This window comes from Odontesthes bonariensis, chromosome 1 (genome assembly GCF_027942865.1).
Source record: "Odontesthes bonariensis isolate fOdoBon6 chromosome 1, fOdoBon6.hap1, whole genome shotgun sequence".
Taxonomy (NCBI): domain Eukaryota; kingdom Metazoa; phylum Chordata; class Actinopteri; order Atheriniformes; family Atherinopsidae; genus Odontesthes; species Odontesthes bonariensis.
In genome coordinates, this window is record NC_134506.1 from 40,991,215 (window position 1) to 41,006,937 (window position 15,723).

General features: G+C 41.7%; 1 protein-coding gene across 1 annotated transcript in view; it reads left to right on the top strand.

The window, feature by feature from the left end:
• otog (otogelin) overlaps positions 1 to 15,723 on the top strand; it is a 95,554-nt gene that overhangs the window by 25,357 nt on the left and 54,474 nt on the right. The window contains exons 16-21 of the mRNA XM_075469604.1: positions 1,665 to 1,789; positions 3,993 to 4,205; positions 7,298 to 7,463; positions 10,427 to 10,501; positions 11,912 to 11,955; positions 12,107 to 12,272. Of these exons, the coding sequence (XP_075325719.1) occupies positions 1,665 to 1,789; positions 3,993 to 4,205; positions 7,298 to 7,463; positions 10,427 to 10,501; positions 11,912 to 11,955; positions 12,107 to 12,272 (789 nt within the window). The remainder of the gene's footprint in view (positions 1 to 1,664; positions 1,790 to 3,992; positions 4,206 to 7,297; positions 7,464 to 10,426; positions 10,502 to 11,911; positions 11,956 to 12,106; positions 12,273 to 15,723) is intronic.

Here is a 15,723-nt window from a genome sequence, read left to right on the forward strand (position 1 = left end):
GGGAGAGGGAGGTGATGGGGAAGTGCTCTCTCTCTCTGTAATGCACACGGGTCGGGCGGCTCAGCATCAAAAGCCTCGCTCTCTGATCAGCTCTTTTAGGTGGGCCAGATGAGCACCCAACTGGACACACCACTTCAACAAGGAATTTACTGTTAGCAGAATAGGGGCTCCACTGTGCCGTGTCGTAATGGTCGAACCATAAAGGCCGGATGTTGTCTAACAGCTGTAAGCGGATATATATGTTAGTGTTGGTGGCTGAAGCGGTCGCTTGCTGCTTGAAGGAAAACTGGAAGCACTTCCTGAAAAGACTGCGGTTAAAATGATAACGTGTGCGGTTTTATATGGTTGGTTTTTTACCTTATTATGGTTTAATTTGATGCATTACAGTTGTTTCAGATGAGTCCTGACTGCACACACATTGATAGCACCTGACTCTGCTCATCTCACTTCAAAGAGTAAAAGGTGAAACATGATGGCAGAAGCGGGACTCTTCAGTCAGCCGAAGCCTGCCCTGTTCTGGTGTCAGTGTCAGCTCCAGCAGACTGCAGAGAGAAGTCACTGAAGGGGCTGCTGAGCTGGGACAGATAAAAGTTAGATTCAACGGTGAATTATGATGCTTGTCTTAATCTTGCAAACTTCCAAAAATGCAGTTCTGAAATGTGAAGTTGAGGTGCTTTAACCCTCATACCTGATTTAAAACACAACTTAATTTCTGAAAGGGGACATTTTTGCCTTAAAAACATCTAGCCTAGATGTGAAGAGGCCCAGGTATGAAATAAGACGTAGCTCGACGGGGGGCTTATTCCAGAGCCTGGGGGCAGCTTTGGGAAAAGGCTCGCTCACCCCAGGGTTTGTATTCTGACCTGGGCACTTCCAGCAGCTCTGCCAGGACTGTTAAAAGCTCAGATAAATACGATGGGGCGAGGCCATTAAGAGCTTTAAAAGCAAACATTATGGCTACGTTCAGACAGCACACTGAAGTGACCCAAATCCGATTTTTTTTTGGCCCTATGCGACCTGTATCTGATCTTTTCATGACAGTCTGAACAGCACAAATCGGATTTTTCCAAATCCGATCCAGGCCACATGGATATGTGGTCCTAATTCCAATACGTATCTGATCTTTTGCCATGCGACTGCAGTCTGAACGGCCAGGGCGCATTTATCCGACCTATCACATCACAGTCCCACCACTCCTGGCTACGACGACGCACCCAAACGTGTCTTTGGATAGAAGATGCCACTGCCCCACAAAAGGCCAGGGCCAAAAGCCTAGCTCTTATTCTTTTTAATATCCACTTTAAAATTATGCCGTGATTAATGTGCTGGCTCTGGCTGGACAACAACTTTAAAATCGCAATATATGCATTCCTACTCTTACCATCCATGTTTACTTCCGCAAACACTGGGCACGCTCGCTGCGTGTGACGTCATCGTACGCTCTTCTGCGCATGCGGGATAGTATGGGGCGGTAAGCCGTTCACACAGCAGGCCACATACAGGTCGCATTTAATTGCAATGTGAACGATTTTAAAATCAGTTCTATAAAGGACAGGAAGCCAATGGAGGGAGTTAAGAACAGGAGTGATGTGCACACGTCTGTGAGAGGAGAGAAGCTCCACCTGCCTGTTTTTGCAGTGAACTCTGCTCTGGTGTTTCTGCAGATCTCCATCTGGGATGATAGAAAGCACTCCTCACCTGTTTGGGAACACCTGGAAGGTCTCGTCAGCCTGCTCCCTCAGCCTGAGCACACCTCAGCTCGACCCGTGTGACACTCACCAGCAGGCGGGTCAGTTCAATCACTGCTCACACACCATTTTTTATCACCACACTGAAGTCTAAATACTGCTTCCCATTAACTTGCTTTGGATGAAAGCAGCTAAATGGATAAATCTCTGTAGCCTCTTTACAAACCTCCTGAAGAAGAGTCAGTCAGTCTGCACCAGAGATACTCCTCAAGTAGAGGCTCCTCAAGCTTTAATTGGCGGCCCGCACTCGCATAGTAGCTTATAACAATATGGTAACAATAACAATACATTTTTTCAAATAACATACAGCGAATACTGCACAGTATTAAGTATTTTTATTAAGTTTGCGTTTTTGTAGTATTAAATATTTGTATTAAGTATTAATTAAGGCTTAATGGTGTTTCCTAAAGGGGGCTTTGTTAAACCTGGCAACGCAGCCCGCTTAAACCACCGTCACACTTGACCGCAGAGCACGCTAGCTCCTTTAGCCAGCGCGAGATGCAGGCACAATGGATCGGTTTTTAATTAAAAAAGGGCAAAAACCAGCATAAAAACCATGCTCATCCTAAATGTCTCACTATGATTACAACAACAAACTACAAATACAACATGAAGAAAGTCGAGGACATGCACGCCAGCTTCTGCTCATCCCAGTATTAAAGGGTTAGTTCGCCATTTTGCACATTAAGCCCTGTTTTTAGGTAGTCTGGTAGCCTGGGCGAAAGCCGACTGTTGACTCTGTCAAACAGTCTGGGAAAACCCAAGAGGAATCCGTTTCCATGGAGGGCGGGACCTTACCCAGCAACTTAAATTCATTGGAGTAACGGAGTTCCCTTAACCAATCATAATGTTTAGAAATGACGTTGGTTATGCGCCGAGGTTCATGCTTACTCTCGCGAGGCTCTAGCTCGCGAATCACGCTTCCCACATCCGCTTTCATTATACCGGTACCATTTGATAAATCAAACTTTTCCCAAAGCCAGTTGGAAGGAGAGCTACGACATCCTTGCCACTAACAATATTGAAGAGGCATTCCTCTTGCTCTCGTTTTAATTGTGTAATGCTCTCCAGAGTTGAGACAACTTCATGGATAGCTTCTGGCGTTCTTCCGTCGCCATGTTTATTTCCGCTGCGGTTGAACTACAATTACATGGACTACAATGGACTCCGCGCGTGAGTTCTGCGTCACCACTCGCAACTGTTTGCTGATTGGCAAAACACTGAGCGAACCGAGGTAGGGGGATTTGGCCAGACTATGTGCGGAGCCAAAATCTTTGGGCGGAAGTACGTAGGATGGCGTCGCCAGGCTAGTAGTCTGGGGTGAATTATAGATGTTCTGATCACAATTTGGACATTTGGTGCTGAACGGAGCATTTAGGTATCCACTGCTGCAGCCCCCCCACCTTTGCATTGAGTCAATGACCACTCAAGCAAACAATCATAAAACGGCATTAAACTTTCGTTTGAAAAGACATGGAACTCACCGTGTGGTCAGTGGTGGACAGCGATAAATTGACCCGAAAATCGCAGCGAAATGTGCCTTCTAACAGTTGTTTTAGCATTTGGTGGACCTATTTTTCCAGACACCGTTGAATAGCAGCAGCAAGACACCCAGCGACATACAGCGCGCGGAGTAATATTAGTCAAACCAATACAAATCAATGAAGAAGGACAATAATGGTAATATAACTTCTCTGGAAGCGTATTTTGCGGTGATTTTCGAGCCAACGTATCGCTGTCCACCACAGACCACACGGTGAGTTTCATGTCTCTGCAAACGAATCTTTAATGCCGTTTTATGATTGTTTGCTTGAGTGGTCATTGACTCAATGCAAAGGTGGGGGGGCTGCAGAAGTGGATACCTAAATGCTCCGTTCAGCACCAAATGTCCAAATTGTGATCAGAACATCTCTAACTCATCCCAGAATACCCCCAAACAGGGCTTAATGTGCAAAATGGCGAACTAACACTTTAAGGTAAATGTGGTCTTAATTGAAAATGTATTGGCTGTGTTGTTTCTTTTTTTGTGGGATGTTTTATATTTAGAAATGCTTATTTGCAAAAGGGGACTTTAGTATGTTGTGGTAACAGTGGCTCTTCCCTTGATTTTGCTCTGCCAATGTGGCTCTTGTGAAAAAAATAGTGAGTATCGCTGGTCTGCCCGGATGTATTTACACTGTTTGCATGTTTTATGCATGCTCTGTGTGACCTGCTGCCTTCCTGCCCCCCCCCTCTGATGCTTAGTGACCTACGCCTCAGAGATGTGTGACGTGCTGAACCACGATCTGTTCTCCGCCTGTCACGAGTACCTCAGTCCGACAGCCTTCCAGCAGCAGTGCCGCGCAGACACCTGTAAGTGCGGGACCCCCTGCCTCTGCTCGGCGCTGGCCCACTACGCTCGACACTGCCGCAGATTCTCCGTCATCGTCGACTTTCGATCGCACGTATCTGACTGTGGTGAGTGTTCAAAGATGGAGACACTTCCTCCCGACTCACTGTCTATGTTCACAGCTTAATTTCTGAATGCAGTTCATCTGTTTTAAAGAAATATCGATGTTCATCTTTAAAGTTCCACGATGCAAAGGGATATCTGCAGTTGCCATTCACACAGAAGATGCTCCCACAGCTGAAAATGCGAGTGGAAAATCTGTTAAGAGTGCTGGATATCAAATCAAATCAAATTTATTTGTAGCACGTTTCATGTACAAATAAATTCAAAGTGCTTCACATAAAATAAAAGCATTGCAGCAGGGAGTGGAAGAAGCATTAAAAATACATAAAAGAATATAAAGAGAAACAAATAAAATAATTTAAATTAATTTAAAAACAAGCAACAGTCCAGATAAATTCAAAGATATCGTGCAGATTTCATGCATAGACACATGAGAAAATAACCTGGATTTTAACCTGGATTTAAAAATGTCTACATTTGGTGAAAGATATGACAAAAAATACACTGAGAATAGCACAAGAGACTATTTGTTCTCTTTATTTCAATACTGCATGTATCTGAACATATCCACAATTACAAGAAACCAGTGGAAACTAGTGTCTCACCCACTGATCTTCAAGAACGTTTACATGGGGGCTGCAGTCTCATCACTATTTGATGTAAAAGAGGTTTTGGTAATTTCATATGTTTCAGTTATTGTTTCGTTATTATTGAGTTAACTTGTTAATTGTTTAACGCCGATAAATATTTTATCGCGCATTAACGCAGTTTTTTTTTTTAATATATATATATTTTATTTTTTATTTTTTGGGGCTTTTGTGCCTTAAATGGATAGGAAAGTTCAGAGAGACAGGAAGCAGGGAGCAGAGAGAGGGGGAACAACACGCAGCACAGGGCCGTCCGATGCGGGACTCGAACCGGGTTTTTATTTTGGCTTTTATTTTGTAAAAGGCTACGGAACTTTTACTCGGCCATTTTCATTTTAAAGTTCTTCCAGACGGCGGAGTCGACAGAACCAAAGTCATCTGTAAACACTGCCAAGTTGAATTGTATTCTCAGCGTAGTAGTTCCAGTCTAAAATATCACTTAAAGGCAAAACACACAACTGATAGCAGCAAGTCATTCAAGGAAACAGACAGTGGAGCGAGGCTTCTACATAAAAACTACAGAAAGATGCTGATGTTAAAAGTGTGTTTGCACAACAAATGTTATGGCACTTTCATTCATATGGCAGCACATTTAAAATAAAACTAAATGCTAAAAGCTATACACTACTTTTGAATTCATTTTTGGATTTTGCGTACAAATGCGATTAATCGTGATTAATCAGGGAAATCATGTGATTAATTAGATTAAAAATTTTAATCGTTGCCCAGCCCTAGTTTCAGTATGATCAGGTTCAATATATGCTTAGATTGAAATAAATATTGAGAGTTTTTATGGGCATCAAATCAAAGAAATTTAAACTGTTTGATAATAGCGTGATAAAACATTAAGATCAGAAAAATAGTCAGGAAGAAAGTCAGTCTGGTTCCGAGGTTGTTCACATAGTAATACCTGCTACATTCTCTTCAGCCGGATGAAATTCATTTGTTTGTTTGTCTTTCAATCAGCAAAATCAGAGCTGATGCAGAGGTGAAACACAAGTAGAGACACAGAAATGTGTGAAATAAGCCCCGCCTCCTTAACAACACGTGCCATTCTCATGCATGGTGCTGAAATGAGCTTCTGGAGCCATCTCCTTTTGTGGATTTGGAAACATAGATTCTCAGGTCGTAACAGAAACAGGACTTTACTTGTGCTGGAAACAATGAAGATAAATGGCTGGTGGCGGTGTGGAATAAATACAAAATTCATTGTTCCATTTATCCATTCATCAGAATCAGAAAAGGTTTTGTTGCCAAGTAATTTTTACATCTCGAGGTATTTGGCCTGGTCTGTATGGTGCCATAAAAACAAAAAATATAATAAGAAAAAGTAATAAAATGGAAAATAGTAAAAAATTATGTACAAAGTATATGCAGTGCTTTTTAGTGCTTTTTAGGTAGTTTTGTTAAGAAGTTGTGTTAATTCAGTGTATTTCTGTGAGACCAAGCTGACTACGGGGCTCCATATTACACGCATGGCTTTGCCTTATATACTGTAAATCCATTTATGTGTGCACATTTTAACAAACTGCTGCTTTCCCGTCAGTGTGTAAAGAAACGGGGGGTGGCTCAAGACTTTTGCACGGAACTGTAGTTTTAATTCATCTATTCAATTATATTCAATCAAGTTTTTAATTATATAGCGCCAAATACAACAAATGTCATCTCAATGCACTTAAATAATGAAGTCCAATTCAAGCCAATTGGAATTCAATTCATTGTAATCGTAATTATTTATAAAATAATCCAATTCGTTCATATAGAGCCAATTCAAAAACTATTTCCTGGCTAAGGAATCATATCTGCATGATGCCAGGTGTGGTTGAAACGCAAACATTTTAGGAGAAATCTCTGTTTTATTGTTCAATTCAATTCATTTTTATTTATATAGCACCAAATACAACAAATGTCATCTCAATGCACTTAAATAATAAAGTCCAATTCAAGCCAATTGGAATTCAATTAATTGTAATCATAATTATTCATAAAATAATCCAATTGGTTCATATAGAGCCAATTCAACTGTAATACCATTCAAAGGATATCTGTTGGAACAGGGAAACACGAGTTAATGACCACAATAATGTAACATGTACATAATATCATTTGAGAAATTAAACGGGGGAAAAAGAGAGTAAAGTGAGGAAAGGTGTGACAGATGAGGCCCCCCAGCAATCTGGGCCTATAGCAGCTTAACTACGGGATGTTTCAGGATCACCTGAGCCATCCCTAACTATAAGCTTTATCAGAAAGGAAAGTTTTAAGCCTGGTCTTAGAAGTGGAAAGGGTGTCTGCTTCCCGGACATTTACTAATGTAAACCTGATAAACTAAAACGATCATGCTGACTCATTAATTAATAAGACTACACACGTATGCATGCTTCTGTGTTATTTTGACCTCGTGTGACCACTCAGCCTCGGTCTTTGTTGAACGCCGTGTCCTCCCCCAGCGGTCACCTGTCCTGCCACCATGCAGTACGGCACCTGCGTGTCCTCCTGTCAGCGGCGGTGCTCCTCCCTCTCCGTCCCTCAGAAGTGTGGCGAGGAGTGTGAGGAAGGCTGTGTCTGCCCTCAGGGGTCCTTCTACAACCACCAAACGCACACCTGTGTGCACAGGTAAGACTCAGCTGAAATAGCCGAAATGAGATGAGAAAAAAAAAAAGGACCTTTGAATCTTTCCTCTTGTTTAAGCAGATAATAATGCTGTCACACACACATTGGGCCTCATGCAAGAACCGTTCGTACGCACAGATTTGTTCTTAAATCGTCCGTACGAGTGATTTAAGAGAATTTTCGCATTCACCAAGCTTTTCGTATCTTACGTTTTCTTTCAGGTATGAACAGAATTTAGGAGTGAACCAGACCTGTCGTTAGCCTGGGTGCCAACCGAACTTAGCCCCGCCCATAAAATTTTTGGTCTGGAAGTTCGGTCTGGCTCTGCTCAGTTGGGAAATCATTATGCTCGACATCAAAACATTCGACCCAATCAGATTGCCAGGGCGGGCTTTATACGATGATGGACAGATGATCAACAGGGACATTATCGACTACGTCACTAAAGAGCGCATGGTTTGAATTCGTTTGAAACAAACATGGCTGCCGCTGGAGAGATAGGGTGTGTAGATTCTGCCATCGAGTCTGTTCTACAGGATCTCCACATTGCATTCGTTTTGAAAGACGAACAGAGGAACGCGATAAAGGCTTTTATCGATAGAAAATATGTTTTTGCCGTCCTTCCTACAACAAGTGTGTGTTGCTTAATCTACGTCACATACTACGTTGCTCTGATTGGTTGTAGGTCTATCCAATTGAGCCAAGAGGCATTTTTTCTCCTGGTTCGGTTGAAACACGCCCCATACTCAAATCTCTATTGAGCGGTATCAGACTCACATTCTGACTAGAATCGTGAGTTTGACGTTGTCAGGCTAACCTGTCGTAGGAGTTTCGTAAAATAGTCCGCTGTTATTCCAATCAAGTTTGCTTGTTTGCTTGACTATTGGATTGTATATTTAATTACTTTGAAGCAAACATAAATTAATAAATACATTATACCCTATAATGATGCTGACATTATTCTGTTTGACTTAAATTATGCACTAATTGAAGGTTAATTTGACTCTGTATATAACAAGGTCTATGGGAAGTGTAACCAGCGGCTGACTTTCTACTTTCGGATGCCTTAGCGCGTCAGGCTCTTGGAAGAGAACGTGTGTTCCGAGACGGTGTAGATATCCACGTGAAGACAGACGAATGGCTGACATTGCGATTTAGATTGCCAACGACTTGCTAGAGCCACAACTCCAGAGAAAAACACGCCCACCAAACCCAATTCCACCACACGTCCAGGTCCTCACCACCCTTGGATTTTGGCCACTGGAACCTTTCAGAGGGAGATTGGAGACAGATCGGGTGTGTCACAGTCCTCTGAGTCGTGTGCTCCCCTTGGTCATCAAAGCTCTCATCAGTTTATCCCCCATGGTACATCAAATTCCCATACACCGCTGTCCAACAAGTACAAATTAAGAGGGACTTTCATCCCGTGGCTGGACTGCCAATCATAATCGGAGCAACGCACACATATACGCATCAAAGCCCCCGTGCTGTCGTGGAGCGCACTGAGCTTAAGGCCAGGTGGATGTGTGTGGATACAGCGGTTTATTTTCCTATCAAACCATTTATTTTTTATTTTGGTGACATTGAATTAACAGCACTAGTAATTGCTTCCCATTTCTTCGCTTTAGCAGGTCCCGTAATTCCACTGCTGACAAGGCTAAAAATGACAGATTTCTGAAAGCAGAACTTCAGTCTCAGAGCCCGTAAAGTTGTTCTTTTTGCGCCTTGATGCCATTCTCATGACTCAACAGTTTCTGGCACAGGAGCGAGGAAGCACAGCCTTATATGGTATCATTTTGGGCGTGGAGTATGCAAATCTACTATCCTCGTGCATGTGCACTTAGATACGCACAGGTGGGATTCATCATTTACACAGGCCGTTTACACACTTTTTCCAAAGTTAAGAGCGCTTGTTGAATCTGACGTGGCATGTTCGTACGAGACCGTCTTACAAAAAAATTGAGAGAAATTTAGAATAAAAATACGAAAATTTTCTTGAATGAGGCCCATTCTGTGGGGTGTTTGGTTCAGGCGGCGGGTGGGGATCAGTGTTCAGTGTCCTCGTATATCGGAGCGGTTCCAGCTCCGCCTGCTGCTGTGTTGTGGATGGCTGTGAAGCTCATTAAACTGCCTGGAGGCCGTCCACCAAACAAATCCCCTCAAAGTGATATTTGGATCTGCTCTGAGGTTGGGGTCAGCCTTTAAGTGGAAAGCCTTGTAACTTCTCTGCAGACGTTATAGAGCCCGAGGACCTCGGTAATTGTGCTCTCCCTTTCAGTCTGCTCCGCCCTGGAAGACTCGGAGCTTAATTCCTCTTAAATGTCCCAGGTTTTACATCCCAGTGCAGTCCTGTGCCTTACTTAACATGTGATAGAGTTACACCCAGGAATTCACCGTGAAACCCCCCTTTCATTCCCACTTCGGGCTGGGGACGACACAGATATCAGATGACCAGTGAGAAAGATGTTGTAGTACAGAGGCTGATGTGAGGAACTGGCCTATATGTGACAAAGGCTCTTAATCTTCAGATTAACACAACATAACTTCACTTTAATATTTTTGTTTGAACTCATGATGTGTTTTGCTTAATTGACCTTCTAAATATGCCCTTTATGTCGTCTTACTGGCAAAACTCTGTTCAAAGTAAGCCAAACTTGGGTGGTTTTCATTGGCCGAGGCCTGATGTAATTTTTTGAATTCACAGTGTTTCTGTAGATGTTAAAAAATTTACGAAAGCTACGTTATGTTGCACCATCAAGCATCTGTCATTGTCTCTGAATTTGACCTTTTATTGACCTTTTAGGCGCAGATTACACATCATATAAATAGTATAAACTGATGGCTTCCACAATAAAACTCGTAAAAGTAGGAGTTCTTGTGGGATACACTTGGCTGTGAGCTAACCTTTGTTTGTCCTAACCTTCTGCAGTAAATCACTGATCTGAGTTGTTTTTTTGTCTTTTCAGGAGTGAGTGTCCCTGCAGTTTCCTTGGAGCAGATTATGAACCGGGGGATGTGATCATGACATCAGCAGGTGTTCAGTAAGATCCTCCTCCTGCTTTTCTGTCTTCAAAATTTTTAAAACATTCCTACAATTTAAAGGAAAATGTCAGGTTTTACTGTATTTTTTTTACTTATATTTCCCTTCCTCAATGATAAGAATCAAAGACATTTTTCATCTCTGGAGGGGTTCAGTTAGTGACAGCAGAAAAAAAACACCTGGAGGTTACTGTCTACATTACTGTGGAGAAGAAGCTTCATCGATGAGGCCCTTCCAACAGCTGGGCATCAGGAATGTCTGCAGCATCAGTTGATATCCTGACTTTTTGCTGCACAGCACACCTTTGGAATTGTTTTACCTTAGAATAACCTCAAGTTTGCAAGACAATGACTGTTATCCACATCTTTACAGTGCACTGCAGACTGATTACATGGCACCAAAATGCATATGAACACGTGCGCATCTGCAGAGTCCCATTCAGTTTGCAAACGTAAACAAGAAAAGCACGACAGAAGTTCTGCTTGGAGTGTTTCAGAAGGATACTGACAGGAGGCGCAGCAGCCGTGTACATGCAGAGAAACGTAGAGTCTTCTGAACATCTTTTAAATCTGTTCTGGTAGACGGACCCCTTCTCCACCAAAGAATGTGACCTTTAAGGCAGCTTTTTCTCAGAAACATCAACAGAATTAAAGGTTTCCTCTCCCAAACAGACCAGGAGAAACTCATCCATGCATTCATCTCCAGCAGACTCCATCACTGTAACGCTCTTTTAACTGGACTTCCCAAAAAGAGCATTAAACATCTGCAGCTCATCCAGAATGCTGCTGCTGGAGCTTTAACCCGGACTAAGAGATCTGAACACATCACAGCAGCTTTAAAATCTTTACTCTGGCTTCCAGTCAGTCACAGAATAGATTTTAAAAGCCTGCTGATGGTTTACATCTGTGATCTGTTCAGAGAATATAAAGCCAGCAGAGCTCTTAGATCCAAGGACTCAGGTCAGCTGGTCCAGTCCAGAGTCCAGACTAAACATGGAGAAGCAGCATTTAGCTGTTATGCTGCAAACAAGTGGAACAAACTGCCAGTGGAGATTAAACTTTCACCACATGGAGACATTTTTAAATCCAGGTTAAAAACATTTCTGTTCTCATGTGTCTATGCATGAAATCTGCACGATATCTTTGAACTTATCTGGACTGTTGCTTGTTTTTAAATTAATTTTAATTATTTTAATTGTTTCTCTTTATATTATTTTATGTATTTTTAATGCTTCTTCCACTCCCTGCTGCAATACTTTTATTTTATGTGAAGCACTTTGAACTGTTTTGAACATGAAATGTGCTACAAATAAATTTGATTTGATTTTTGATTTTGATTTAAAATAAAGGTTCTTTATTTGAGGCGTTTTGTATATAATCTGTATATAATCCCTGTTTCTGTCGACCTGCAGGCTCTGTCTGAATGGTAAACTGGTGCCCCAAACTACAGACACTGGTAAGTTGCCAATTTAAAAAAAACACAACAGTTTTTTTAATAGTTATTAATTAATCCTACAATATATTCCGTGGGGAGATTCTGACTTTCAGGATCATCGTACCGGCACTTCAGACTCACTAATCTGAGATTTCTGCCTCATGCCTTGCAGACAGGATGTGTCCAGCAGGTCAACTCTACCAGAACTGCTCACAGGGGGAGGACGGCCTTCTGCCAGGAAGGGGCGTGGCCTGTGAACGCACCTGTGAATCCTACCTGCTCAACATCACCTGCTCTACACATGAGCCCTGTGTGGCAGGATGTACCTGCCCTCCTGGGTGAGTGACAGCTTTTTATTTTATCCATCACCTAATCATAGTGTTTGGAAGATCAATAATGTCCAGCTGTCTTACAGAGTGGTCACTTTGTAGAACCAGTTATGTTTGCAGTTTAGAAATATGGCTTTGCTTCACCTTGGTCTTTATATGTTTTTCTGTTTTCTGTTCCTGTTCAAACAAGGAACCTTTTTCTTGAGAATTGTTTCTCCTGACTTCTGTGACATTTTCGGCTTTAAGCAGTCTTTCTTTATTGTGAGGTAAACTTAAGTCTGATATACTCAGATTTCACAAAACTGCAGGGTGATTTCTTAAGGGAAAGTATTTTTTTTTTAAACCTGGACCTTATTTCTGGCATAAAATACGTTCATCTACTCACCGATAACAGTTTGGTGAAAGTCGGCGTCCTTCAGAAGATATTTAGATCACTGGAGATCGGCGTGTATCCTTATAACGGGAGAGAACAGGGCGGAGACAATATCTGTCTTTATTTCACCAATACTTTAAGATGAACTCTGTTCATACTATTGCGTACTGTTGCACTGTTAGCTCAGAGCTGCCGTGTTGTTGTTATTTGAGGCTTATGGGGGCTTTCTACACACTCCGTGCTCTGTGACGATCGGCTAACTTCGCACGGAGTTTGCTGCTGCTAGTTTTGTGCAACACGGCAGGATATTTATCAGATTTTGATGACGTGGACGACGACATTGAGTACGATGGATGTCCTTACCGGAGTGAATGAGCTGTGCTGCAGCAGCGCGGATTGATGATGTCATTCCACTAGACGCCTGTGTAGAAAGCCCCCGATAACAACAACACGGCAGCTCTGAGCTAACAGAGCAATAGTACGCGTTCATTCATTCATTGGTTTTAAAGTATTGGTGAAATAAAGACAGATAATGCCTTATTTAGAGGTTGTATTGTCTCTGCCCTGTTCTCTCCCGTTATATGGATATACGCTGATCTCCAGTGATCTAAATATCTTCCGAAGGACGCCGACTTTCACCAAACTGTTATCGGTGAGTAGATGAAGGTATTTTATGCCAGAAATAAGGTCCAGGTTTAAAAAAAAAAAAAACAAACTTCCCCTTTAAAAAATCAGCCTGCAGTTTTGTGTAATCTGAAGAAGTGAGTACATCAGACTTAAGTTTACGTCACAATGAAGAAAGTCTGGTTAAAGCTGAAAATGTCACAGAAGTCAGGCAGAAAATCCCCAGACTCTCCTCCTCCCTCTGCTGCAGGAGAACGGGGGAGGGGGGGGGGGTGTCTAAGGTTTTTCCCTTCCTGCTGAGTCTTGTCACCACATTTACCATAAAGTAATCATTAGTAATTTCACACAGAGGTTGCACTATAATGCTGATTTTTAAAAAAAAGAGCCCTTTCTTGCCTTGACCAGGCTTCCCACCCAGTGTAGTTCGCTGGTGTTCTGGAGTCAAAAAGTGTGTCAAGTAACACAATAGCGCTCGTGTCTAGAGTTGCCAGAATGGTTGCGTCCTACCATTCCTTCAGTCAAGATCACAAAGGGCAGCAACAAAAATCCCCCCTTGGTTCCTTTCTCATACTTTACTCACAGAACGGCTCAATATAGCAACACAACAGTGCTTCTTGCTATCTTTTAAACACAATAAATGAATGTCTCTCATCCAAATCCTTCAAAGAGACACAAACACGTGATCAAATTCTTAAATGTGTTGAATAGTTTCAGATTCAGCTGATTCTACTGCTCTGTTATCAGAGATCTGGAACATGTTTGATTATGCACGGGGAAGTTTTTCTTTGTTTTTCTATTTGAAGTCATCCTCATCCAAGCAGTTTGTAAAATGTATGAATGGATGGAGATCTTTGAATGGACTGGTTATAGAGTTATATTTCTCGAGGACTGATTGAATCGTAAGAGTCACTGTGGGCACGCCCTGCAGTTCCTGCTGTTGCCGCTATTCCTCCAAAATCTTGCTTTGATTTTCTGAGGTCAGAAATCTGCAGGCACAGTTCGCCTTTCAAAGAACCGGTGGCCATGTTGAAGATTAAACTGTTTAAACCAGGGATGCCACATCCGGTCCTGGAGGGCCGCTGTCCTGCAGGTTTTAGACCTTTCCCTGCTTCAACTCACCTGAACACCTATAAATACCTCTGTGTTATCCTAGACTCCAACCTAAACTTTCGTAAACACATTAAGAAAATGACAAATAGTATCAAAAACAGCCTGGTCACCTTTAAACATATCAGAAACTCACTCTCCCGGGAAGCAGCAATAACATTCTATCGTGCAATGATTCTATCCCGCTTCATTTACTGTATAACGAGTTGGTTCCAAGCAAGCATAATAACTATTAAACCCCTAAAATCCGTTTACAAGCAAGCAGTAAAAATACTGGCAAAGAAGCCCAAATCATATCACATCCTAAAACAGTACGAGCTACTAGACATTAGCCATCTATCAAAGCTATTAAACCTGACCCTCATATTCAAAATACTACACGGAGCAGTTTATCCAGCCTGCCTCAGAACGTACAGTAAGAACAACCAGAACAGCTCTTCAGGGAAATTGCACCATCCCAAAAAGAAAAAAAACGCTTTCGCACAAAACGGCTTCTCATATAAAGCTATAAAAGAATGGAATGAACTCCCCCAACACATAAAGTCCTGCATAAGCATCAAAGATTTCACCAAATTTAACAAATTAAAATGCACCTACTATTAAAACAGACGTGCTCCCACTGATAATTAGGTTGTTTTTTAATCAGGCTTCTTATAGACTTTTTTAAAGAAAGGAAAAAAAATAAAAATAAAATGTGAATCAAAATGTATAATTCGGAAATGAACAAATTAAAATGATTAAAATAGACCCACTGGTAATTAGGTTGTTTTTAAATAAAGAAAGGAAAAAAAAAAGATAATAATTGTACTCCCTACCCCCTTTAAGGACTACGAATGGAAAATAGCACTCCTGCTAAATTCGATGTAACCATCTTGTTGTTGTTTTTCATGAAATGGCAATGATTTATGGTATTGCATGCTGTCCTTTAAATAAACTCATTCATTCATTCATTCATTCATTCATTTACATCAATGCATCATCAGCAGGCTTGTGCAGAACTTAACAATCTTTAGAAGAGCTCCATTTCATGCTGAGTAAGAAATCTTCTTTAAATATTGAATATTGTTGTTAGTTTTCTTCATAGCCTTTATACGGTGTAGTTTTAAGACGCATTCCAAGCTCTGTTGGGATATTTTCAGGTGTAAAGAATCAGCATTTGAAATATCTGTTGACGTGAGATCATCTGTGGGAGACAAAACTCTTTAAAAGCAGCAGATGATGTGGAAAGACATAATGGAGCAGATTACAGCCATCTGATCCCTCTAATCCTCTCCGGTTTTCAGCCTAAAAAGAAGGTTAAGTGGTTCCATTCTGTGACATGTACCGAGAGTCATTCTGATAACAATAAGAACAGAC